Source organism: Cynoglossus semilaevis, chromosome 7 (genome assembly GCF_000523025.1).
Source record: "Cynoglossus semilaevis isolate Cse_v1.0 chromosome 7, Cse_v1.0, whole genome shotgun sequence".
In the NCBI taxonomy this organism is placed as follows: Eukaryota; Metazoa; Chordata; class Actinopteri; order Pleuronectiformes; family Cynoglossidae; genus Cynoglossus; species Cynoglossus semilaevis.
Window position 1 is genome coordinate 1318259 of NC_024313.1, and position 23892 is coordinate 1342150.

At 41.7% G+C, this 23892-nt stretch overlaps 2 protein-coding genes across 3 annotated transcripts in view; one reads left to right on the forward strand and one right to left on the reverse strand.

Annotated features, from left to right (window-relative positions):
- Positions 1-10764, forward strand: part of armc2 (armadillo repeat containing 2) — a 29337-nt gene extending 18573 nt beyond the window's left edge. Inside the window, 8 exon segments of the mRNA XM_017033897.2 lie at positions 1075-1220; positions 1563-1662; positions 3458-3785; positions 8274-8396; positions 8488-8601; positions 8994-9126; positions 9720-9874; positions 10040-10764. Coding sequence (XP_016889386.1) covers positions 1075-1220; positions 1563-1662; positions 3458-3785; positions 8274-8396; positions 8488-8601; positions 8994-9126; positions 9720-9874; positions 10040-10173 — 1233 coding nt within the window. The 3' untranslated portion in view covers positions 10174-10764.
- The window catches only part of sesn1 (sestrin 1), a 42070-nt gene continuing 28784 nt past the window's right edge, over positions 10607-23892 (reverse strand). The window contains exons 1-9 of one of the 2 annotated variants that reach the window (XM_008312676.3): positions 17595-17854; positions 16446-16511; positions 16116-16316; positions 15834-16016; positions 15277-15513; positions 14813-15067; positions 14539-14729; positions 14300-14444; positions 11056-14183 (exon numbers count right to left, since the gene is read on the reverse strand). In XM_008312676.3, the coding sequence (XP_008310898.1) occupies positions 14097-14183; positions 14300-14444; positions 14539-14729; positions 14813-15067; positions 15277-15513; positions 15834-16016; positions 16116-16316; positions 16446-16511; positions 17595-17696 (1467 nt within the window). In that variant the 5' untranslated portion in view covers positions 17697-17854 and the 3' untranslated portion in view covers positions 11056-14096. Of the gene's footprint in view, positions 14184-14299; positions 14445-14538; positions 14730-14812; positions 15068-15276; positions 15514-15833; positions 16017-16115; positions 16317-16445; positions 16512-17594; positions 17855-23892 lie in introns of those variants that run through there. The other variant, XM_008312674.3, reaches the window with a different exon arrangement.

A 23892-nucleotide genomic window follows, 5' to 3' on the forward strand; every position in this document is an offset into this window, starting at 1 on the left:
TTCCAGGGTACTGGAGAGGAGAATCCGGCTGATAGTCGAACCTCGGATTCAAGAGGAACAATGTGGTTTTCGTCCTGGTTGTGGAACACTGGACCAGCTCTATACCCTCCACAGGGTGCTTGAGGGTTCATGGGAGTTTGCCCAACCGGTCCGTTGTGTTTTGTGGACTTGGTTTTGTGGACTTGGAAAAGGCCATGGTTCTCGACCGGGTGGTTTGCACCCTTCGGGTTGGGGAGGAAGTCCTGCCCTTAGGTGGAGGAGTTTAAGTATCTTGGGGTCTTGTTCACGAGTGAGGGTAGGATGGAGCGGGAGATTGACAGGCGGATTGGTCAGTTGTGGTGAAGAAGGAGCTGAGCCGAAAGGCGAAGCTCACGATTTACCGGTCAATCTACCGGTGGATGGATGGAAATAAAAACCAGTAAAGGTGACACCACTGTAGCCCCCACTCAGGTATTATTTGAAAAGTTCAGTTCAAGGATGTGAAAACCAAACTTTTGTTTTGGAAAGATCATCCACAGTTAGATAAATACTGGTACACTGGTGTACAGTAGGTTCAGTCTGTATGTACACTCTTGCATCAGTCACACACTGGAGCTTTAACACAACGTTAAGTCAACTTAACAAACTCGTTTCCTGAAACAGACTTTTCCTCCGGACAAAAACATTTTTGTTTGTGACTGAAACATGATCTGCTGCTGGACCATAATGTTCTCTGCTGTTTTGGACATTTCAAGTCCAGCACACACCCTGCTCCCTCCTCCAGAAATGATTGCCTTTAACAACTCATGGTTGGCCTGTGCCAAGAATCTAGAGGCAGCGTTTCATCTGATATGTAGCTAAGTCATTACACCGTAAGGAGGGAAATGAGCGGAGCATTGCTTTCTAGAACCTTCAGTTTCTGCCGTGCGTTGGAAGTTTCTGTTTCCTGATGGAATGATTTATGTCTGTGCTGAATAGTTTCCGGCCGTTGTGCTGCATGGCCTCCTTCACAGGCAGAGGGACAGCCTTTAATAGCTGAACTGATTAATTATGTCGCATATGTTCACCTATACACTTTCTCTTTGACCCTTGTAGCTGACGGCGACCCTGAGGAACCTGGCAGAACACCCCGATTCTCGGCCACAATTTGTTTCCTTCGCCGTTCTCTCAGAGCTTTGCCTGGTGCTTCAGCGGCACCGCAAAGACCCAGACATCTGCACCAACATTTCTAGAATTTACAGGTACGGCTGCCAGACGTCTGTTTAGTCGCTGGTAAATACAGTCACACAACAACGTCGAAAAGAAAGCTGAGTTTATATGCAGCATCCGCACCTTATTATACAAGTCAGGGTTCTGCTGAACTTCAGGCCAATATATTTAAATGTTAATGCAGCAAATAAGCTCATCATAGAAGTTAATGTTTGACATGCATTTGATACATTATTTACCAAGCAAACATTTGCCCTAAGTTCATAAAAACACCACCAAACCAGAGGCTGTGATATAGTAACAAAATAAAGTCAGTTATGGTCTCCACATGAGGTTAATGCTCAGTGGTCTGTCTCCCTCCTTCTCCCCATCAGTAAACTCTCTTCTTATTCTGAGTGCCGCATCGCCCTGGCCCAGAACCCCGAGTGCTACGGGCTATTCTTAGAACTCCTGAGCAAACATCACCAAAAACAGGTGAGTCTGTGATCTGTGTTTATGTGTGGCTTTAAAAGTTTTGAGACGAACATTTGCAGAAGTAGTGACTCCATTCAGCATGTTTACACCCATAGACGTCTTTGTCAATACACAGGCCGATTGACAAAACTTCATTAATATCAACACAGTGAAGAGAGAGAGGCTGAAATAGGGAAGTGGAAATAATGCAACTGAGGCAACAGTTTTATCTCAGTGATCTTATGGTGCTCTGTAAGTATCAACAGATATCAGAGAGGAGGACCTGATTCCAGGCACAGTACAGTACGTCCTGTCCTCACAACAGTGTGAGTGCACGTCACAGGGAGATGATTGGTCCTGGCTCACCTGATACTTGTGTTGTTGACTTAGTGGTGTCATACACCAAGTGTGAAATATGTGTCACTTTTTTTCACCCTCTCCAAGTGTGTTATAACTCCAGGGTGTAGTTCATTCAAACAACATGTTGTCATAAGGAAGTGTAACTGAGTTTGTTTATAGCACCATGTAGTGACAAGGCAGAGTCAGAGCAGCAGGTTCACCTGCATTTCTAGTCAAACATTAAGAGAAAATCCCTAGTTGGTCAACCAATGAAAGTCATTTCACTGTTGCTGTTAAAGCAACAACAATGATCAGTTTTATTTTAGATATCCATCAGCTAATGTTTCTGTTGAAGTTGGGCTCATTTGTGTTTTTCATTAATGTTACCATCTTATTTGACTGCTGCAGCTATTCTTTGCTGAACTTGTTTATTTCTGTTAAAACAGATTCCACAATGCATATGCAAAGTTGAACTCTTCAGTGGATATCTGGTTAAAAACCACATGGTTTCTGTTGACAACAGTTCTGCAGATGCTGTGCCTCCTTGTGTTCAGATTCAGTCTCATGTAACGTGTTCAAAGACAACTTTGACCTGAGGTTTTCACCTTTGCAGCCAACAAACAATATTCAACTCCTGCCGTTAACACAAACTTAAAAAAAAACAAAACACACTCAAAACAAAAACATATTGGTCAAAAACTGCAGCGTAAGAATCTGACAAGAGTCACTTTCAAATGCAGTAAAACAACAAAAAACATCAACAGTCACTTCTTCTTCTTTTCCCTAACACAAAAACTAAACCCACAAAACAATTGTTGTCAGTCAAGCATCAAGGCACAGCGTGAGGAGGTGCCTGTATATATACCTTCACTCCTCCGTTAGTCTGATTACACTCAGCTGTGGAGAAACAGGTGGAGCTGACGAGGTGACTGAGCAGGTGAACTGAACTGATGCTGATCACCAGCAGGACAGAAAACTGACTTCACTCAAGAATACTGAATCTATAACACATCCTGGAGTAGTTCATGTGCTGAGCTGAGTCAGATGAGCTGAGCAGCACAGTAGACACAGATAAACAGAATAATATATAAACAGAACATAACAAGATTTAGAAAAGAAAAATATTTAAATGCTTGCAGTTCATTTAAATATCTGTGAACATAAAGTATAAGCTGACAACAGCATCAACCGGTAAAGAAGCAAATCATTTAAAATTAAAATAGTAAAAATTGACAATATTAAAGTGACCAGTTGAAACATGTTAAATAAATTCAAAAAACACAGTCTCAAAAGTGACAATCTAACAAAGCAATACAATGAAAGTTTACAGTGATGTGGAGATTAAACTGTAGCAGAAAAACTACAATTTTGTTTAATCAAATTAGCTTCATGGGTGTTTTGTGCTGTTTGTAGCTGTTACACTCCCCTCACTTTATAAATGTTTAACGCAGGTTTATTGGCCACTCTTTTCTGACAGGATCTTGTGGTGCGCCTCCTGTTCACCCTGGTGAACCTCACAGCCAAAGTAGAGGAGGCTAGGCTGCAGCTTTTTGAGTGCGACGGTTGCATGGACACACTTCTGAGACTGTACGACACCTACCAGCGGAGGAGCACTTCGCCACGCACGCACCCTCACAGAGACGCCCTACACCCTGACAAAACCTCTGCATCTCCTGCGAGTCTGCAGGAGGATGATGTTCTGGTGAAGCTGGTCAGCGTGCTGGCAAACATGTGCATCCACCCGGCTGTTGGTCCATCCATGGCAAACAACACCACCTGTATTCAGCTTCTAATGGAGACACTAGGTGAGCTGAGAACAGATGCTTCAACAAGGAACGATCAAGTGCTTTTACAAAACAAAACAGTAAAAAGAAATAACTTGGTTCAACTTAAAATCCAATTAAACCAGCCACTAGGGTACACAAATCAGTGTTTTATAGTGCCGGTCCCAAGCCCGGATAAATGCTGAGGGTTGCGTCAGGAAGGGCATCCAGTGTAAAACTTTTAGCCAAATCAAATATGCGAATCACTAAAGCAATTTCCATACCGGTGCTGATGGAGAAGTACAGAGACGGTCAGAAGGAGCTCCATTGTGTATTTGTAGATTTAGAAAAGGCATATGACACGGGAGGAATTGTGGTTTTGTATGAGGAAGTCAGGAATGATCTGTGATAGAAGAGTGTCAGCTAAGGTGAAAGGAAAGGTTTACAGGACGGTGGAACAGTGGATACATTGGTAGAAGAATGTTAGAGATGGAGCTACCAGGTAGGAGAAAGAGAGGAAGGCCAAAGAGGAGATATATGGATGCAGTGAGGGAGGACATGCAGATAGTTGGAGTCAGAGTAGAAGATACAGAGAACAGGGAGAGATGGAAATCAATGATCTGCTGTGGCAAAAAGGACAAAGCTGAAAGAAAAAGAACAACTTAAAATCCAATTGTTTTACTGTAAAAACAGGCGTAACAAAGCTGTGGGGGACAGCGTCTTCATACCTTCACAACCTAACGCTAACCCTAGGTTTGAACCTAGTACAATGGGGTTGTGCTGGGGTACACATCATGTGTTGCTCAGTACTCCAGTAGAAGGAGCAGTAGGAAGGAGACAACGTTAACCCTAACTCAATCCCTAATCCTGATGACAACGCACCTCCCCTACCATCGCCATGATTTAATCCTCCACTTGTTAGTCACTTTGGTTAAAAACATCTGCTAACTGCATAAATGTAAACGTGAATGTAAACGAAAGAATATTCTTTTGACTGTATGACTTGTTAAACCACCACAACAAACAGTTGTAGCTGAAGGCATTTTACCAGATATGACGTCTGAACTGTGTTTCTATACAAAGCAGAGGACGCAGTGTTTATCTGAAATGCTCCTCAGTTATAAAAATATCTTCAGTACTTTGTATGTAAAGTACAGTATCTGCTAGGTACAAAACCACTTCCTCTGTGCTGGGAACAGGACGAGACTTTGATTGAAAACACACTTTTATTTGTGTGTTATTCCATCATTTGTTTTCAGCTTGCAGCACATCCTCTTCTGGTTTACCTTTTTTTTTTCTATCTGACTGTTTGATGTATAAGCAGGATGTTCAGTCATGTCTCACAGCCAGCCTTGGTTTGTTGACTGTGAAATTCTCTCGTGCGGTTTGATGGTTTCAGGACAGGTTGATGTTCAGGTGGGAGGGAAATTCTCAATATCTGCTCTGCAAGACGCCTAAGCAGGCACGATGGCATTTGGAGGAGCGATAACGTAGAGTCAAGAAAACAGACCGGTGTATAAGCGATGTATGATGTAGAGAGTTGTAATGTGAAGCCAGGGAGTAAGACAGGAAGTGAAGGTAGAAACCTACAGTGAACGACTGCAGGAGAATGTGACATCTGGAGACAGGAAACCCAAACCTCAGCGAAGATGAAAGGCCCGGGCTGCTCACTGAACTGTTCAGACCGAGTTCATGACAGTCTTCATGCTGCTACACATTATAGAGCTCTGGTTGGGGGGAGGGATGGGAACAACAAAGGGGCATTTCCAGTCAGACCTAGACACAAAACTGTGTGTGACACAGGCACCGGGGTTGACACTGCAACCACAGCTTACGCAATTTACGACCGAATGCACAACATCTGCTGCTATATCAGGAGCTGACTCCGTTTCCAGGACGCTCGCAGAGTAACATGTACCGCTACTGTGTCACGGTGACATACAGTATGTGTGCAGCTGATGATTGAAGTGGCTTTATATCAGGGCAAAATTAAGGAGATAACAGCTGCTTTAATGATAACGTCTCACCGTCAGTGAAGTGTGTGATTCACAAACAGGGCTAAAAGCCCAGGGTCAACACTTTTCTGAACATTTTTAGGTTGGACTACATTCTCTATCACATTCATTATCTTTCAGTTTTGTTCATGGCCACGTTGCCTTGATGAGTGAAACCCACATTTCTCACAGTGAAAAGCAGAAAGTATTTGTTTGAGGGATGAAAAATGTCCTAGAACGTTCAGTTAGAACAGGGGTCTCCAATGCGTCACTTGTGAGCTACCAGTATAGCCCTTTCCCTGTAGCTTCCCAATGGGCTGATGAATCGTACGTACATTTTGAAAACAAACCCTACTGACTGCTCAGGAAGAACTGGAAAAAACACAACAAAATGTGCCACGGAACCATAATCCCCAGAGGAACACGGAACATTTCAGGTATAATGTTGGTAATAACACAAAAAATAACTAGACATGGCCCAATACAATATTATTTATATTTTGCCATTTTGTTTTAATGTATTTTTGTCTTTTTTTATGTACAATAAAGTTTAAAGTTTAATAATAGCAAATTCCCAAACCAATAATTGTTTTGAATAATTGTAACTTCAGTATGAATCAAAATAATTTTGATTATGATTTTTGCCATAATAAAGCCCCTTAGACCTTCCTCTGTTCCTCCATAAATTTTTCACAAAATGTTTTTTTTTAGTCAATTTTTGGAAAAACAGTATATGGTGGGGGTTTTTTGGAGGGGGGGTAGTGCAAATTTTATACACCATGTGTATATAACCTGAGAGTAAAGAAAAGATCAAAAATTAATCAAAAGTGTAAAATTGTACTAATTTTATTATTTTGATAATTCAATAAGATAATTAGTCTTTTAACTAATGAATCGCGGGTTTAATAGTCGTCTCTTGTGCGTTTTTAAATGTTAACCAAATACGCTGTTTTTATTTTAAATTTGATTTTCTGCAGAATATCGCCGTCTAGTGGCCAGCACAACCGACTACTCGATAAGTGTTTGGCAATCAGATATAGATATAAACGCAGCATTCACGCTTTGTGGTAGCGAACTTAGCTTTAGCTTTATTTACACGGATATTAAACAGTAGCAAGCATTATTAAAGGTTGAGATATAAACTTCTTTGAATCAGTAGTTTCATTATTCATTGATTTATTTTCGTTTATTCGTTTAATTCCATTTTCTTCCATTGGAAGGTATCTATTTTATTCATGTTCCACAAGCAAAACACTATATCAACCTGGCAGCCATTTTACTTAATATCCCTTTTTAATAAATAATTGTACGTTAACATTCTATTGTCTTAAAAAGTCAATAATACTTGGCAAAACCTGGTTTCATTTAAATCAAGGGTTGAATTTCCCTTCCCTGCTCATTTTGTGTACTCGCCCCCTGGGGACGAAAAATCAGAACGCACTACGTTTAAACACTCGCTTTGTAGTGAAAAATATTTTTTTCACAAAGTTACTAAAACGTTCAAACATGTGAAAAAGTTTCATGAATTTATATCGTTATTTTATTTTTTTAAATTCGCTTTTCTTCTGTCGAAAGGTATCTATTTTCTTCATTTTCCACAAGGGCAGTTTAGCGTAGGGACACATTTCATAGGTTGTATGCTCAAATCAAATCAACATCTTCCCGCCAAAATGTGCGGCCCAATGTTGAGTGTGGCTTCGTGTTTGAGTCACTAGAGGGCGAAAACCTATGAGTCGGACCTCGTTGTTGGCGGAGCTAAACCGAACAACCGACCGCATTACAAGACAAGATTTCATCATAAAATGTGTTCCTACGCTAAACTGCCCTTGTGGAAAATGAAGAAAATAGATACCTTTCGACAGAAGAAAAGCGAATTTAAAAAAATAAAATAACGATATAAATTCATGAAACTTTTTCACATGTTTGAACGTTTTAGTAACTTTGTGAAAAAAATATTTTTCACTACAAAGCGAGTGTTTAAACGTAGTGCGTTCTGATTTTTCGTCCCCAGGTGGCGAGTACACAAAATGAGCAGGGAAGGGAAATTCAACCCTTGATTTAAATGAAACCAGGTTTTGCCAAGTGTTATTGACTTTTTTCAGACAATGATTGACCGCATTACCAGACAGGATTTAATCATAAAATGTGTCCCTACGCTTAACTGCCCTTGTGAAACATGAAGAAAATAGATACGTTCGATAGAAGAAAAGCGAATTAACCTAATAAACGAAGATAAAATAATGATGAATAATGATAACACTGATTCAAAGAAGTTTATATCTCAACCTGTAATAATGTTTGCTACTGTTTAATATCCGTATAACTAAAGCTAAAGCTAAGTTCGCTACCACACTGCGTTTAGTGTATATCTGTCAGGATAATTGCCAAACACCTTTACAGTGCAGTCCGTTGTGCTGGCCAGCAGCCGGCGATATTCTACATTGGGCACATTTTATAACCTGTTTAAAATAAAGACGATAAATGAAAAGTTTAAAAGGTGATCATTTATAGCTGTGTGTGTTTGTGTGTGACACAGAGCTAAGGTGTGTGGAGGAGAGCGAGGAGCTGTTGGTGAACGTTGCTGCCACCATCAACAATCTGTCCTTCTACCAGGAGCACAGCTCTGTGATCAGACATAATCAGCTCTCCATCACAAAGTGTAAGATTTGATTTTATTCTATTTTTAATGTTTTTAATCATGGTTAATGTCACACTAATGGCAATATTACCTGTTTATTTTTTAACTGTAGTGCTGTTGAAGTTGATGCTCAGCTCCAGTTCCACTGCCCTGCTGGAGGCCACACGGGTGTATGGAAACATGTCACTGTCTAAGGAAGTGCGGGACTTTATTATGGAAAACAGAGGTATGTTATGGACACAAACAGGAATAGAACTCATGTCCAACGTTTTAAAGGTATATGTCTATTTATATTGTTTTTGGTGCTAAAGTTGGCAAAGACGGTGTGATAACTGGAGAACAAACATATAAGGACTGAACTAAACATCTAGGCCATTTTCTCAAGGGTGGGGGGGGGGTGCTCGACAATTGGCATCTACAAAAGGGGGGTGCTGCAGATAAAGTTTGGAACACCATGTTATAAGATGTTTGGGCTGCACTTATCTCCAAGGCCAGCTGCAGTGTAGTGTAAAGCTGCCCTGTGACTCTGCTGACAGCAGCCTTTCATTACCTTTGTCCTGCTTCATCCTCATCGCCTCTGTCCCTCCATCGTTCTGCTCCGTTCTCTCTCCTCCCCAGTGCACAGGTTTGTGGTGACCCTGCTGGACTCCAGAAGCACCGAGGTGTGTTTTTCGGCCTGCGGAGTTCTCACCAACCTGGCCATGGACCCTCCAAACAGACACAGCCTCTCAGTGGAGGGGGCGCCATCCAAGTAAGGGCTCAGGAGGTCGTCTGCTAAAAATCTAGAAAAGTCAGAAACAAGTATTGTTGCCATGTATCCCATACAGAAACTTCCAAACCAGTTTAGCACAAGTTTAGCAATTAGCAAACAGTGACAAAAATGCCAAACTAACAGAGCAGCATTTTCACTTCTCCAATTACTGTCAGCCGGAGAGAGAAAACGATCTTTAGCGAAATGTGATTTTTATTCTGGACAATCAGTGAAGAACAATGACCGCTCCAGTGTGAGGAATGAACAGCCAATCATCTCAGCTTTGATCTGTTTTGATTTGAGTTAAAAAAAGACTGGATTTTTTCCAAAATGTCCAGGTTTTTGACATGTGGACACACAAAGGTTAATGGCATTATCCTCTTTATACAGTGTAAGCTTATGGCTTCAAAAGGTGGATGTTCACTGAACAATGAACTGCTTAGTTCGTGGTTACCACACACACACACACACACACACACACACACAGAGAGAGAGTCTTCTTTCATGTAGGTTTAGTGAAGTAGAGCTAATGCTCACAAATCTGCCCGTCATGTGAATCCCGTGTGTGTGTGTGTGTGTGTGTGTGTGGTCAGGCTGCTGGACTGTCTCAGAGACTTCGGACCAGCTGACTGGCAGTTGGCAGGGCAGGTCTGTCAGGCGCTGTGGAACCTGATCACTGGTGGTTCAGAGGAGCTGCTGGACAACCGGGAGAGAAACTCTCTGCTGGAGACCCTGACCACATACTTAGGTCTGTTTTATCACTAATCCATTAAAATCCAGAGTTGGAGCTCTTCAGCTCTTCATCACATGAGTGACCTCTCAGAGGTCACAGCTCTCTGGGTCAATGTGAAAGAGTGGAATCATGATAAAAACTCACACCTTGACGTCGTCCTCACTGCTCTTTTTTCCTTAGTTAAAGACAAGGTGCTGCATTGTGCAAATAATGAACACCTGAGGGACTACCACATGGCATGCTGGGAGTTGGAGTTCCAAGCCGTGGCTCAGAAGTTGATTAGGGCACTTGAGTCAAAAGAACAGACGGACTGAGATGGACCGGGACGTGGAGAGGAGACTGGTCAGAACAGGATCAACAGTTGGCTTCATCTCAGTCATTTGAAATGTTGATGCTGTTTGCTTAGAACATTACATGGTGGAAATGTTACTAATAACTTTCAGAGCTAAACAAAAACTCAGATGTATTTCTCTATATTTGGTTGTCTTTTGAATTAACATCTATGCACCTTATCTCTTCTTCTCTTCCTTTTGTTTCCTCTTCAGTTGCTCAGGGATCATGTCAGCGTTTTTGCACTTTGACAATGTGAATGTGTTTTGTAAGAACGCTAACTGTTTTATGGAGAACAGATGACTAACCTGGAACTGACCTCATGGGCAGATCTTTTATTGTGTGACTATTGTGACACTGGAGCTTGACTGACGTACAATAAAGGAGAGGGAAGAAAAAAAAGAAAAAACACATGCGTTTGCTTCTCAAAGCCTTTATTATGACACAGATACGGGGCCAGGCAGTGCTTACAAGTTACACCAAGTTGCCTAAAGTACAGTATTTATTCAAATCACATTGTTATAACATCAAAACAAATGACCGGCACTTAATGCAAAATTGAAAGATGTCTGTTCCCCACAGATCTCACATGAATGTAGAACAACCACAATATAAAATCCAAACATTGTTCTCCACAGAATCTCTCAGCTTGATATGAAAGGCTGTTGGCTGAGCGATAACACCAAAAACTGTTGTGAGCGTGAAGGCAGTTTGGTCAGTGGGGGCAACGCTGAGTTTCTGCTGGTGATTGTGTTCCGACAGACAGTGGTCTCAGGTTCAGATGTTGACCAGCCTCAAAAGGCAAATCATCAGGGATTTGACCCAGAGAGGTGAGGAGAACGGATCACTCTCTCTCGTCCCGTTGAATTGTTTTTCCATAGAGAACCTTTGACCTGTTAAGCTTATAGAGTAAAAGCAAACTTCCTGGACCTCACTGATACTAAAAACAAAAAACAAAAAAATCCACCTGAGTCCAGCTTTGATTTTGAAATCCAGACGTGAGTCAAACCTCACATCTCTGATGAATCATCCTTTTTGCATAAAACGAATTTGCTTAATACAAGTTACAGCGGCTTACGCAGCGTGCTGCCTGCACTTGTGCAACTGAGCAGTGGAAGTGAGTCGATAGAAACACTGATTGTGCTGTTGACTGTTGATTCCTCTCGTCTGATATAATCTGCATTAAAAGCCACGAAAATCAAACTACTCAGGAGAAAACTACGAAGGGTACACAACGATTCAATACCATAGTTTATTTTTTTTGTCAATTTTTTTTCCATTTACTTCCATATAAAAAGTGTCAGTAACTGACATCAGTCAGAATGTCTGAGAAAAAACAAACCTCCACTTCCTCTCAAAACCACCTGCAAATGTACCATTCCTTAATGATCATCATCATCATCATCACGCTCCTCCTGCACCATCACTCATCTGTCTGCTTCTCTTCTCACAAACTCAGAAGAATGCAGTTTTTACAGGTTTTAGTAAACAAAAACAAAATAGCAGAGTTTTTTTTCATACCTCTGTTCATAATAAAAATGAAACAAAAAGATGCTTCTGCAGTTGTTAGACTTCCCCGGCAGGGAAAAAAGCACAGCTACAACCTTTTGCGTTCGAGAGATTATCGAACGCAGTCGGCACCATGAGGGCCGGCCGGATCTCCCAGTGAGGGAAACACGGCAGCCCCAGAAACAGAGAGTCTCTGCTCCATAAAAGAGCACTTCTCGTATGTTTTTACATTGAAAAACAAAAAACTGAAGAGGTATTCATTCACTGGTAAAATTCACAATCCAAAGCTTTGAAACTGTTAGGGCCACCAGGCAGCTGGGATAAGCGGAAGACAGATAAAGTGTGGTTTAGAGCAAACCGGAAGCAAATCCCTCCTGGAAAACCTGGTTTTTCTAACTTTCTTTTTAAAGATTTTTTTTGTCTTTTTCCAAAAACAGAAAACAAGATCGTCATCAACATTTACAAATGATAAAACAGTTATTTCACTATAACAGAGCTACAGCAGAAGCAAGAAGTCTTTCCTTCAAAGTGCCTCGCTACATTTTTTTGACACATGAAATCTAAAGACGTACTATAAAGATTTTCTTTTCCTCTGTCATGTGTGAAACATACACACTCACATACTGTACACACACACACCACAGAGAGACATCCACACCTCAGTCACTGTGAACACAAAAGTCATCCACGCACACCCACACGTGTACAGTCAAACTCAAAAAGGGCTCAGTGTTCTTTGAGTTTTTCTCTACAGGTTTCACACATTCCTCGGGTTAGCTTACATTGACGTTTTAAGATTTTGGGATAAAGGGATCGGAAAAGGAGGTGGGGGTTAATGCATTTTTTTAAAAAATGGATAGGGGGCTAATGGGGAATAAGAAGGTGATGAGGGGGTGATTAAAAGATCAATATGATCCCACAGAATACAACATGGGAGCAGCAGCATCAGCACGTATGCACACTGTGCCGGATAGTTCAGGCACACGTTAAAGTTAAAGTTAAAAAAAAAAAAAAAAAAAAACCCTAAACAATGCCTTAACGTATATGCTTTCAACTGCACTGACAGCAACCACATTGACAAACAGCACCTACTGCTCCTATTACAAAACAAAACACAAAGACAGTCAAGAGAAACTAAACAAACACAAATGTGCAGACTCTGTGGCTGCACAGCTTTCTGGGAACTTTCTATGAGTCTTTACTTAAAAGTAGGGATGTCCGATATTAAACCTTTTGCCAATATCTAATATGGCGATATTGTCCAAACACTTAATTTCCGGAGAAACTGGGTTGAGTAAACAAGTTTAGAACGAGTTATTGCAATTGTGTTTCAATAAAAGTTCTTCAGAGCACTGGAGGCATCTGACTGCTCTGTTGCCGGGCATTGCACTTAAGGTGTCAAATTAACGTGTTAATTGCGATTAATTAATTACAGACACATTTAGCACGTTATGTTTTTTAATTGCGTTAATCTAATTTTTAACCTCTAGCTTTACTGTTGCTGTATGTGAGTTGCATTTTTTAGAAAAAAAAGGAGGAGCTTGTGACAGTTGTCCGCCGGGCGTACACTGTACGATTTTTTAAAATCTTGTCGTTGATACCATCACACACTGTACGAGTGATGTACGGACAAAGCTCACGATTTATGTACTCACACTGTACAGTCAGATCATCGAACACGACCAGAGAGCTCACACTGTGCGGGTGAAAACGGCTCGTCGTGCTGACTGTCCTGTCTGTTGACAGCTGTGGACATTGCGGACAGTGCCACAGCTCTATCAATCTCGCCTCCATATTTTCATGCCACTGACGTACAGTCATGGTTACTATCACAAAAATCGGGTCAAAAATGGGCTAAAATCGTACAGTGTATGCCCGCCCTTAGCGAGTCACAGCAAAGCTCTTTGCCAAACTAAACTTGAGGAGAACACCCCGCGTATGAGCAAGTCTGTGACCGACAGGCCTGCGAATGGCCTAGCCAAGTGGATAGCGATGAACTGTTTATCATTTGGCGGTCGGCCGATATTATCGTACATCCCTACTCAAAAGAGATTGGCAATCAATGTGCTGCATGCTGAAATACTGTGACGTTGTCCTGGTTGCCTGCCCCTAAACCCCAGTACTGCGGCCTGGCTCAAACTCCACCAGCTGAGCAGGAGTTTGCTCCAGGCTGACCTCTCATGGTCGCTTTTGGCACTGCAGGCAACACAAATAGTTCATGAAATCCCTTGTAGCTTGAGATGAGGCTTCTTCAGAAGATGTTTTTTGTTTGCCCCCCCACCCCATCCCTGGATTTGTCTTTCTTTTGTTCTTATCCTTCTTCTCCATTTTTCTTGATGTGTCCCAGAAAAGATAGCAAAATGACAGTAAACAACGACAAAAAAAAGCCAAAAGCACTTCATGTCATGTAGCGAGTGATCGCTCTCAGAGCGTATAAAAGTTCTGCCTGCATACGCGCTTCCATAAGAAGCAGATTAACGTGGACCTGCAGAAAACAGAAAGAGAGACATGAGTTAGTAATTAGTTTTAGTTGAAAAGACAGTAAAAAAAAAATACAATTGAACAATATGCAACTGAAAACTTCAACCGGCGTCACCTCACCTTCTCAGAGTGCTGAAACTGCCTCCAGAAACTCTCATACATTCGTTTGGTGGTTTTCTCAGGACTACACACCATGGTCTTGATGTAGATCTTAAAGCTGCGGTCGAGGAGCTGGTTTATCTCCCCGTAGTCGTAGTCGTCATACCTGAGTGTGACAGAAAAACACAGCTGTGACCACAATGTCGAAGACGAGGATGTAAGAAAACCTGCCTCGGCTTTGACTCTGAGCTGCCGCTCACCTGATCCCGAACATGCAGTGAATGTAGTTCCAGATGGCTCTGCGCAGCATACTGGTGTCCACATCCTTGTGCGTTGCCATGGTGTTGTAGGTCAGGTTGTAGGCCATCTGGAACTTCTCGTCCAGCATCTGACCAACATCGGGATACAGTCGGTTGACCAGAGAGAAGCCATGATCCTCCCAGCTATAATCCTAGAGAACAGTTTAAAAGAATGAGTTCCTGATTGTAAAACAATGTATTCACAGCCTTTGGACAGACAGACTGTAAGACAAACCTGTGCTCTGAAGGTGGGCACATGCTCCCCTCTCCTTGAGAAGTCTTTGTAGCCGTAGCTGGGGTCCTCAAAATGTCGGGAGATGTCTCTCGAGGGAACGCACTCGTCCTCCTCCGCTGAGACCACCAGCATGCTCTCTGTCTTCTCTCTCTCAAAGCGTGTGGCCATCTCCTCCTGACTGGCCTCCTCATCGTCACGGCACTCCTGCAGCTGCTTCATCCGCTCCATCAGCACCTCCACCTCACCACAAACCTCCTACAGAAACAAACATGTTGTTTAATTTTTGTCCACCGAAGTTGGTGGTTTTAAAATATATTCAACTCTTAGACTGGATCATTCATAATGCAGTAATAGCAGAAGAACAAACTAGATATCATATGTTCACAAACAATTCATACATACTTGATCCTTAAATTTCACTGAAAAGGTCACGTCAGGAACCTGGTCTAACAACAAGCACTCACCTGGTTTCTGAGCAGATCATCGTGGTGATTCAGATGACCGTTGCCATTAGCGATGTCACAAACACAGTAGTGACTCAGGGAGGGGGGTCTGAAGGTGTGTCCGCCGTCACACTGAATCTCAGGCATGATGCCGCAGCCAAATGTGAAGGAGGCGAGGGAGTGGTAGTGTGTGAGGAGGACCACGGCATGGATTAGCTCCGCCAGAGACCAGCTGTGCTCCTCGGCTTTTAGAAGTTGCTGGAAAAAAAGATGGAAAAGGAAAAATTAGCAAGTGATGCTGACCAGAGCCAAACGATGACTTCAATTACGGTATGTTGTCATTCTCAACCAGTGGAAAATTGACAATGATGACAATTATGTTGTCATTCTCAACCAGTGGAAAAATATGTTTTCTATTTCAAATTTAAATTATTATCTCTTTGTTTTTGTCTGTCATGAAACATCTAAATCGCACCGCTGCAGACATATCTCAACCTCTGATCTCAGTTTGTTACATAAGACTTGTGACCTGTTGTTACATACAGTTTGTTACATAAGACTTGTGACCTGTCTCTCACCTCGATGTGTTCCTTGGTGAGCAGCCACGGTCTGTGGGCCAGGATTTTGTTGAGTTCTCCGAGCTGCTGTAGCTTCTGTGGTGCTTCATCCAGGCCTTTCAGCCACTTCAGATCTCCTCCCACCTGGAGGAAGTCATTCACATGCAGGTTGACCAGATGCGAACACTGATGCCTAGCTGCCGCCTGCATGATCAGGGGGAGAGGAAAGAGTTAACCATTAAGTACTTTACAGTCGACCTCACAGTTCATTTCAAAATTCACTGAGGCTGGATAGGGCCACACCATGATGCCGATGTAGTGCCGGTAGTGCAAAGGTAGGGGTCCGTCCATCTGCAGCAGGTAGTGCTGTGTCCGGAGGAAACTCTCCAGGTACTGTGGGTGGAAGCCCATAACCAGGGAAATGTTGTCCAGGCGACCGAGGGCTGAAAACGCATCCTCAAATATTGACTGTGTTCTGGCGTCCACTTTACTGACTTGAAGGATCTAAAAATAAAAAAGTAAGAGCACACGTCAAGCACAGCGTTTACGACGAAACAGGGGTCTCTGTGGGGAGATCTGTATGAAGCAGTATTTATTTTCTGTACTGTGTGTTTATTTACTCTGCTACTGTACCTCTTTTTCTGGGATAAATCTGCTTGGTCCGTTTCCCAAAGGTCTTGGAATCCTTACTCCAGAATTCTGCAGAACAAAAAAGGAGAAATGTGTGGTCTTTAAATACACACTCAAGGTTTTTGGTCTTCACTCTTATAGTAGAGCTGCAATAATCAGTCAAGTCAATGACCAATAAACACCCAGAATGATCGGCAACTATCATTTCAAAAAGTGTAAGGTTTAAAAAAGAAAAATTTCTTAAAGTCTGGTTTCTTTGATATCTCTGGCAGTAAACAGAATCAATTTTAGTTTGAGAACATTGTCATTTGTAATTTGTTTATACATTACATTACAATTACCAGAGTCCCTGCTGGTTTTACTTGTTTATTACCATGACATCTACCTCATTATGGTTCCATTTTAAAGTCTCTTCAACTTTTAAAGGGACTCTTGTTGAGCTGTTCCTACTTGGATAAATGGTCTTAAAGGAGAAATGTCAGTTAGTGCAACACTAAGGATATTCTATTGTAATAATAAAATAATAAAGTAGAATATTGTACGAAATTATTATTATTTTAAATCCTTGAAAAGTTTAGATTTTTTTATGCACTACATACAAATTGATACATGTCCGTACGTGCAGTGAATGAGAAGTGTATGAAACAGGGACATGACACAGTCAAACCAAATGACAAGAAAGTAAATGGCTAAAAAAAAAAAAAACATTGCATTCATACTGTGATGTCCTTTAACTTTGCGCAACTTGTTGGAACATGTCTCCTGGTGGACAATGTCCCACTGCGCAACAATGACGAATGAATGACCGAGACCAGTCTCTGCGGCTTGTTTTTGTGTAAATTCTATGTAAGTTCTGTAATGACACTGAGTGTAGTGCGTCCATTTAAACATGTCACTCGATCGTGGACTGAATGGAAAATATCCTTTAAAAAAAATTCAGAGAAATTGCCAGCGGAGACCCCAAACTGTCCTCAGTCTGGTAAACAAGTCTGGACAAAGACTCTGCACTGCAGCCCGTTGGTTCACAGCCGCAGAAAAACAACGTCGCCTCAATATAACGACGATGTGACACACTAACCAAAAGACAGGCGCTTTTACAGAAACGTGCGTTTGCATTTTAAATACAGTTTAATTTCACTGTTTTTCTCCTACCTTTTTGCTGAGCCGTTGACAATGGGTGCACATCTTTAACAAGCCTGTCACCGCATAAGAGTTATTTTCCACGGTCTGCGCCGGTGCCACTGCGTGCCTCATGTCTTCCCCTCGTCTTAAAGGGTTTATTTGAAAACTGTTTAATTCTTATTAAAGTGTCTCCCCGGTGGCCGTGTCTTCTCTTTGTTCCTTGAGGCACTGGCTAAAGTGCTCAGTAGTCAGCTGTTGCAGCCCCTACAGCAGAATACCAGCCCCCTTCCTCATACATTCGGTAAATAAGTGCAGTCCCGCGAGAGTGACGTGCGCAGCAGCCAATGGCGTGGTTAAAACTGCAGACCGACGACCAATGGTGGAGAAGGGGAGCACGTGTGGGCGGGGTTTACAGTGCAGAGGAAGGGGGTGAAAAACGTGAGCAAAGAGAACAATCAGACCCTCCAAGAAAAACATAATCACTTCTCTCTTCTTCTTTGTTTCCCTGCTCTGACATTGATCATGACTTATTGACTGTTGTGATTAACACAGGGAAGTGAAGGCAGGCAATTGATACTCATCAGGGCCTTCATCAATTCATTGATGAACTCAACCTTTCTAGATTTCATATCTAGAAAGGTTGAGTTTGAATGAATTTCCTACAATAAATACAGCATTGAATTATTAAAAAATAATTCCCTCTGTCGTTTTTATTCAGCCATTGGCAGTGTATGTTGTGTGTTTACCCCCAGCCTGATGACAGAGCTATTTTGGACTGTGTACCTTGTTTGCAAGACTGTGTACCTTGTTTGCAAGACAAATGAAGAAAAAAACCTATAGCAATAAAGAACCCATGATTACCTATTAAATGTATACTTTTTCGATTTAGTTTTATATTAAACCACAATAAAACAATGTCCTCTCTGTTTAAGAAAAAGTAAGATGTCTAAGTAAAATGTCTGTGTACTGTACTCGGACATTAGTAGTTATGTAGGTATGTATAACTTCATGCAGCTGTAACATAAATAGTAATAGACATGACAGACATTCAAGCAGCAAGAAAGTGAGGGGAAATTAAACATGTTTGTCTGAGATCAACATGTCCATCAGTGCTTTCCTTGAAAGCAGCAACAAAGCCAGCCAGAACCCAGCTCCAGCATGCAGCTGCACGCCCTCCACCCCAGATCACCCCCCCCCCCTCCTTGGCAAGGGGTAGACAGAAGGTATGGGTCCTCTGTGCATGAGATGGATTGCTGTAGGACCTGCTGCAACAACAACAGCTCTTCAGTTAGTGGTTTTGCACCACAGCCTATGAGGCCGCAGATAATGGCATTCCTCCACCAATCAGCTGGCGCTGGAGGAGTGCTTTAAAAGCCAAGAGGAAACAGAGATAAGGAAAGCAGATCTTATGGCTTTGTTTGTCCCTGCTTTGACAGGGACAAGAACAGGCACTGGAACAGTAAATACCTGTTTTATCACGATGCTGTGGTTAGAAAGTCAATAATTACTTGGAATTATTTCAGACGAGATTTACAGTGAACAATCTAATGTGCATTTTAAATTATTTCTTTTTTAAATATTCCTTTTATTATAAGAACCTTTATTCAAGGTTTACTTGTTTGATAAACAAAAATGTTTTTATTTGAAAGCACATGTGTTTTGCTACAATATTTACTCAGTCATAAACCACACTACAAAAGCATCAACATATTGGCCAGCGTGTGTCCACACATGTATCTGTGTATCGTGCTTCTTTGTGAGATGTCAAAATAGCATATTTCACAAGCATAAATTCCACAAAGAGTGGTTTTAGTGCATAAAAGGAGCAAAACAGCTTTGAAAACAACAAAAAACAATCAGTGCATTCATTAATCAGTGTGAGTCTGATGATGGCAATTAGAATGAAACCCAGGCAAACCACAGTCCCATTTCTGATTAATTTTATCCTTACTGCCCAAAAATTTCTGCAAGATACTCAAAAAACAACAGTAATTTAAAACTCTAATAAAATTAGTAATTTAAATAACAAAAGGATTAGGAATTGACAAGAAGATAACTAGCTAGCTTGGATTAGGCCAAAGGATGGCTTCAAAAGCTACATCATAAACATGTTTACCTGGATCATTGTACGCTCTGTTCCAAATGTATTTTCTGGCAAGATGGCAAGCTTAGAATATTAGCTACGAAATGGGACAATCCCTTGAAATGTATTAAATAAACAGAAGCCGCTGATGGCTTAGATGTGAGGAGAGGTGAGATGTGGTAAATGGCTCTGATAAACAGATGTTAAAAATACACCAGAACACTGTAAGCACACTCCTCTGTTTTTAGGTTCTGGAAACCAAGAGATAGACAACAGATGATTGACATGATTCATCCAAAACAAAAATTTGGCAACTGTCTTTAACTCCTCAATAATGATCGCCTGATATAGTGATGCTCAGCAGGATGTTGCCTCCAACCAATCAACCTCCACACCCACATCCTCCTACCCCACCATCCCCACACAACCCCTACATAAGGCCTTCTGCTGATGCCACAGACTAGGATGTGGGGCAGTGATAAACAAGTTCCCATGACTGGGGTCAGCACTCCATTGGGCTGCCAGGATCCCCATGGCTCAGCAACGCTGCAGAAGTGGCTAGTCAGCTTTAGGGATTACGACACACCAAACCTTTTCACGTAAAATCGCTTAGGCTCGGAGGGTCAAGGCTATTGTCAGTGAGCGATGGCATTGACTAATGCCATCGCTCACTGCGACTTTGTGCCACAGCCTTGGCAGTGCCCAATCAGGTATCATGCATGTTACCTTTAGTGTGCCTTTGCACTGGCCTGTATTTTGTTAGGGTATCTACGTAACGGTTATTACATAGTTAAGACTAACTAGGCCCAGAACAGAGCTTTGCTGAAGGAACACTCAACAATTTGACTTTGCTCTTTACTGCACACAGTATAATGCTCATGGCAGCTTACACGTAAAAGTTAAAACTCCGTGTTTTAAAGCTACTTTTAACCATGACTTGCATGAGTATTTTTGAGACGGTGAGTTACTTCTAACACAAAAACCACAAAAACCTATTTATGTTCAGTTGCCCTTCTGTTACTGTGTCCTAAAAGCCTTTATAGGAGTCCTCAGCCTTAGCTTGGAAACCACAGCTGTAAAGTTTCAAGAACACTCAAACATTCTGTGACTTGAATAGGTGCTGCAGGTGTCCCTGAAAAAACACTACGTTTTAAAACCAACAGTCTTGCGTCTACCTACGGGGATTGCCACAACTCATTTTTTGTCTCCAATCAACTTAAGGTCTCCTACATTTGAACACAATCAAACCCTCTCCTGGATCTTAAAAGTATAGTCGTCACTATAATAAAGGGGACAACAGTGAAGATATATTTGGGTTGGAATAACACTTGTTTGCATTGTTTAACCAAAAAAACATGTAATACTTTGTCACCAAGTCACCGTCTCAGCTCCAGGAAGGTTCAAAATGCAGATGCCTTTTTCCTGGCTTGTAGCTCAGTGTGATTCAGACTAAAATTATAGCAATAAAGTCAGAAACGACAGAGAAAAAACAATTTTGCCAAGAGTCATTTTATGTTCCATGATACCAAACAGATACTGCAGTATACAAACAACAGCGGATACCTTTTTGAAAAGCAGTATATTTTCTCCTATGGGTGTGGAACAATATAAGAAAAACACCCCTAAGCCAATAAAAGAGGTCAGTAACAGTTAATAAGATAAAAAACAAACTGAGAGGAAGCCATGGCAGGCGAAAGCTCTGCACATGTGTTGCGGCTGCTGTGTTATTTCATGCACCAAGACATGACAGAACCACAGAAAGTGTGGGGATGTTCAACAAGTGGCACAAGTCCACCAGACCAGTTCAAACCTGACCTATCAGGGCACGGCGTAGAGGAAGCAGAAAACTCTCCTTCACTGACACAAGCCTAGCAACAGACTTCCACCAATCACAGGGCAGAAAAACAGTTAGAGGAACCAATCTTCTTTGCCCTCTCTTTCTGCCTCTCTTGTTTCACAGAAAGAAAAAAAAGGAAAAGAAAAACAAGAAAAAAGTTGGAGGTATGAAGTTAACCAAACAATCTAACTTGGTGGGTTTCAGAGAAAGCAATTTATTTCACTGGATGCCTTGCTCAAGTTGTAATTTCTGTCTGCTCAACTTTGTCTGACAAAGAGTGTCAAAACAAATGTCTCCCAACTTTACAGCAAACAGAAAAAGCACGTGGTTCAACTTCACCCAGAGGCTCACAACAGCGGCTCTCATCTGTGAAAAACAACCACACAACTTTTTCCATGTAAACAGCCTTTACTTTGTATGCTGTGGAAAAAAGATTTATCACTGAAGAATCAAGTCAGTCAGTTTACAGATGCAGAGATGGAGAGTTTAGTTTTAAGAATGCAGCAGAAAGTGTAACAAAAATAAATCTGCAGACTCAGGGGATATCCCCCAACCAACTCTTCACACACAGGTCTAGGTTAGAGTCTGTTCTTCTGTCACTGAGCATTTAGCTGAGCCCACCAGAGGGTTAACCCTTACCTACCTAGCAGGTCACAACCTGCCAGATTGTCTTTAATCCTACAGAATTGTCAACATCCTGTGCTTAGTTAAAAGTGATGCCAAGATTTTTGTGAAATCACTGGACAAATTAAAAAGCAGTTGACTTTTGTCCTTCTCTTGGTAACTGTTGGCCTCTTTTTTTCTTATTTTCTTCCAGTTGCCTCATCTTTTCATCTCTGTGTATTCTGGCAAGCTATAACAATGGAGAGCTCTCACTGAGCTCTGAGTTTCCTGAAAGCAGAGAATGGAAATGTTCCCTGAATTCTATGAAATGCAGAGGAACTTAAGGAAAACATGAAAAGGAGACCAAGAGGCCTACAGATCGAGGGAGAGGCAGTATCAAGGACCAGAAGAAACCATCTCTTATAATGGAAGGCGTTAACTTGCACTGCTTGAATAATTTTTTGGGGGATGACAATCAAAGGGGGAAAGGCGTTGGCCTGCAGCCCCTGTGATCACGTGAGGAAGAGCAAGTTCCCGGGGATGTTATTCTAACAGTGAGAGGGCAGCTGTCACAATACAGGCCGCGGGAGAAGATATCCCATAGAAAAACAGAAAATGCCAAACCCTGCGCTGCTATCTTTAGCCTGGAGTGACACAATTGTCAGAAATTCATGGAAAATCTTCAGTTTTACTTCACCTGTCCCCTTTCACCTCCTCTTCAGTTACTGTGTTTCTACAACAACAGTCTCAGCTGTGCTTTGGCTCACTGCAAACTGGCAACACAGGAGACAGCACCGTAAGGTGAGTCCAAAGGCGCTGCCGAGAGTTCACATGCCAAAACTATGGCGTTTGCAAAATGTTTCATCCAATTTTGCAGGGACAGGGAAATCTAGAGCAAGCTCATCTGTCATGTTCCCCTGAATAAAATGGACAAACAACATGGACCCAGTACACCCAACAATCAAAACAGATCCTCTGCTCTGGTGCTGCTCAATGCCTTTTGGCATGAACAGCTGTTCATTCCCCTCTTCCTTGCTCTTTCACATACAAAACCTTGGCTTCTGCTGACTGAGCAAAAAAATGTCTCATCAGGGTGGGAACCTAGTCAGAGTGTGTTGATTGCCCCCTCATGTTTCTATAACACAGCAAAGATTAAACAAAGGAGTCAGCCTTTCACCTGTTTCTGCAAGGCCACAGAAACCCAATGATTTACCACCACGACTACCAAGATGAAAAACAAACAAGCCTTTCAGAACAGGCAACACTCCTCATTTTCAGACATAACTATAAACTATAAACCACGATAAAATATTACCCGAAAAGCTGAGTTAGACAAACAACTTTACTACCTGTTCACAGAAAACTGCTTTTCCATGTTTTGCTTGTGACCTGCAAAAACCTGTGCTGGTTGCTCCTCTTCCACCAATCCACATACTCAATTACTTGATCAAAGTTAATAAAGCATTTCTAATTCCATTATCAATACAACCTATCAATTTAATTCTTTATACATTTTCATTCATTTATATTTCCCTTATTTTCCTGGTGTCCACTTTTGGTTCTGCCCTTCTCCGTTGCCACTATCTGTTCTTTCTATCAGTGAAACCTACAGGATGTGTTTGGATTAAAATGGTTCAAGGAGGGATGTGATACTGCTGCACTTAAAGGGGGCAGGAAGTGATAGGGCCTAAATGTTGCACTCAGAACCAGTGTGGCGTGTCTTGTTGCTTCATTAATAGCTGATGAGCAGCTACACTGAATGGTAGAACAAAATGACCAGCAGGATCTCATTTAGGTGCAACTTT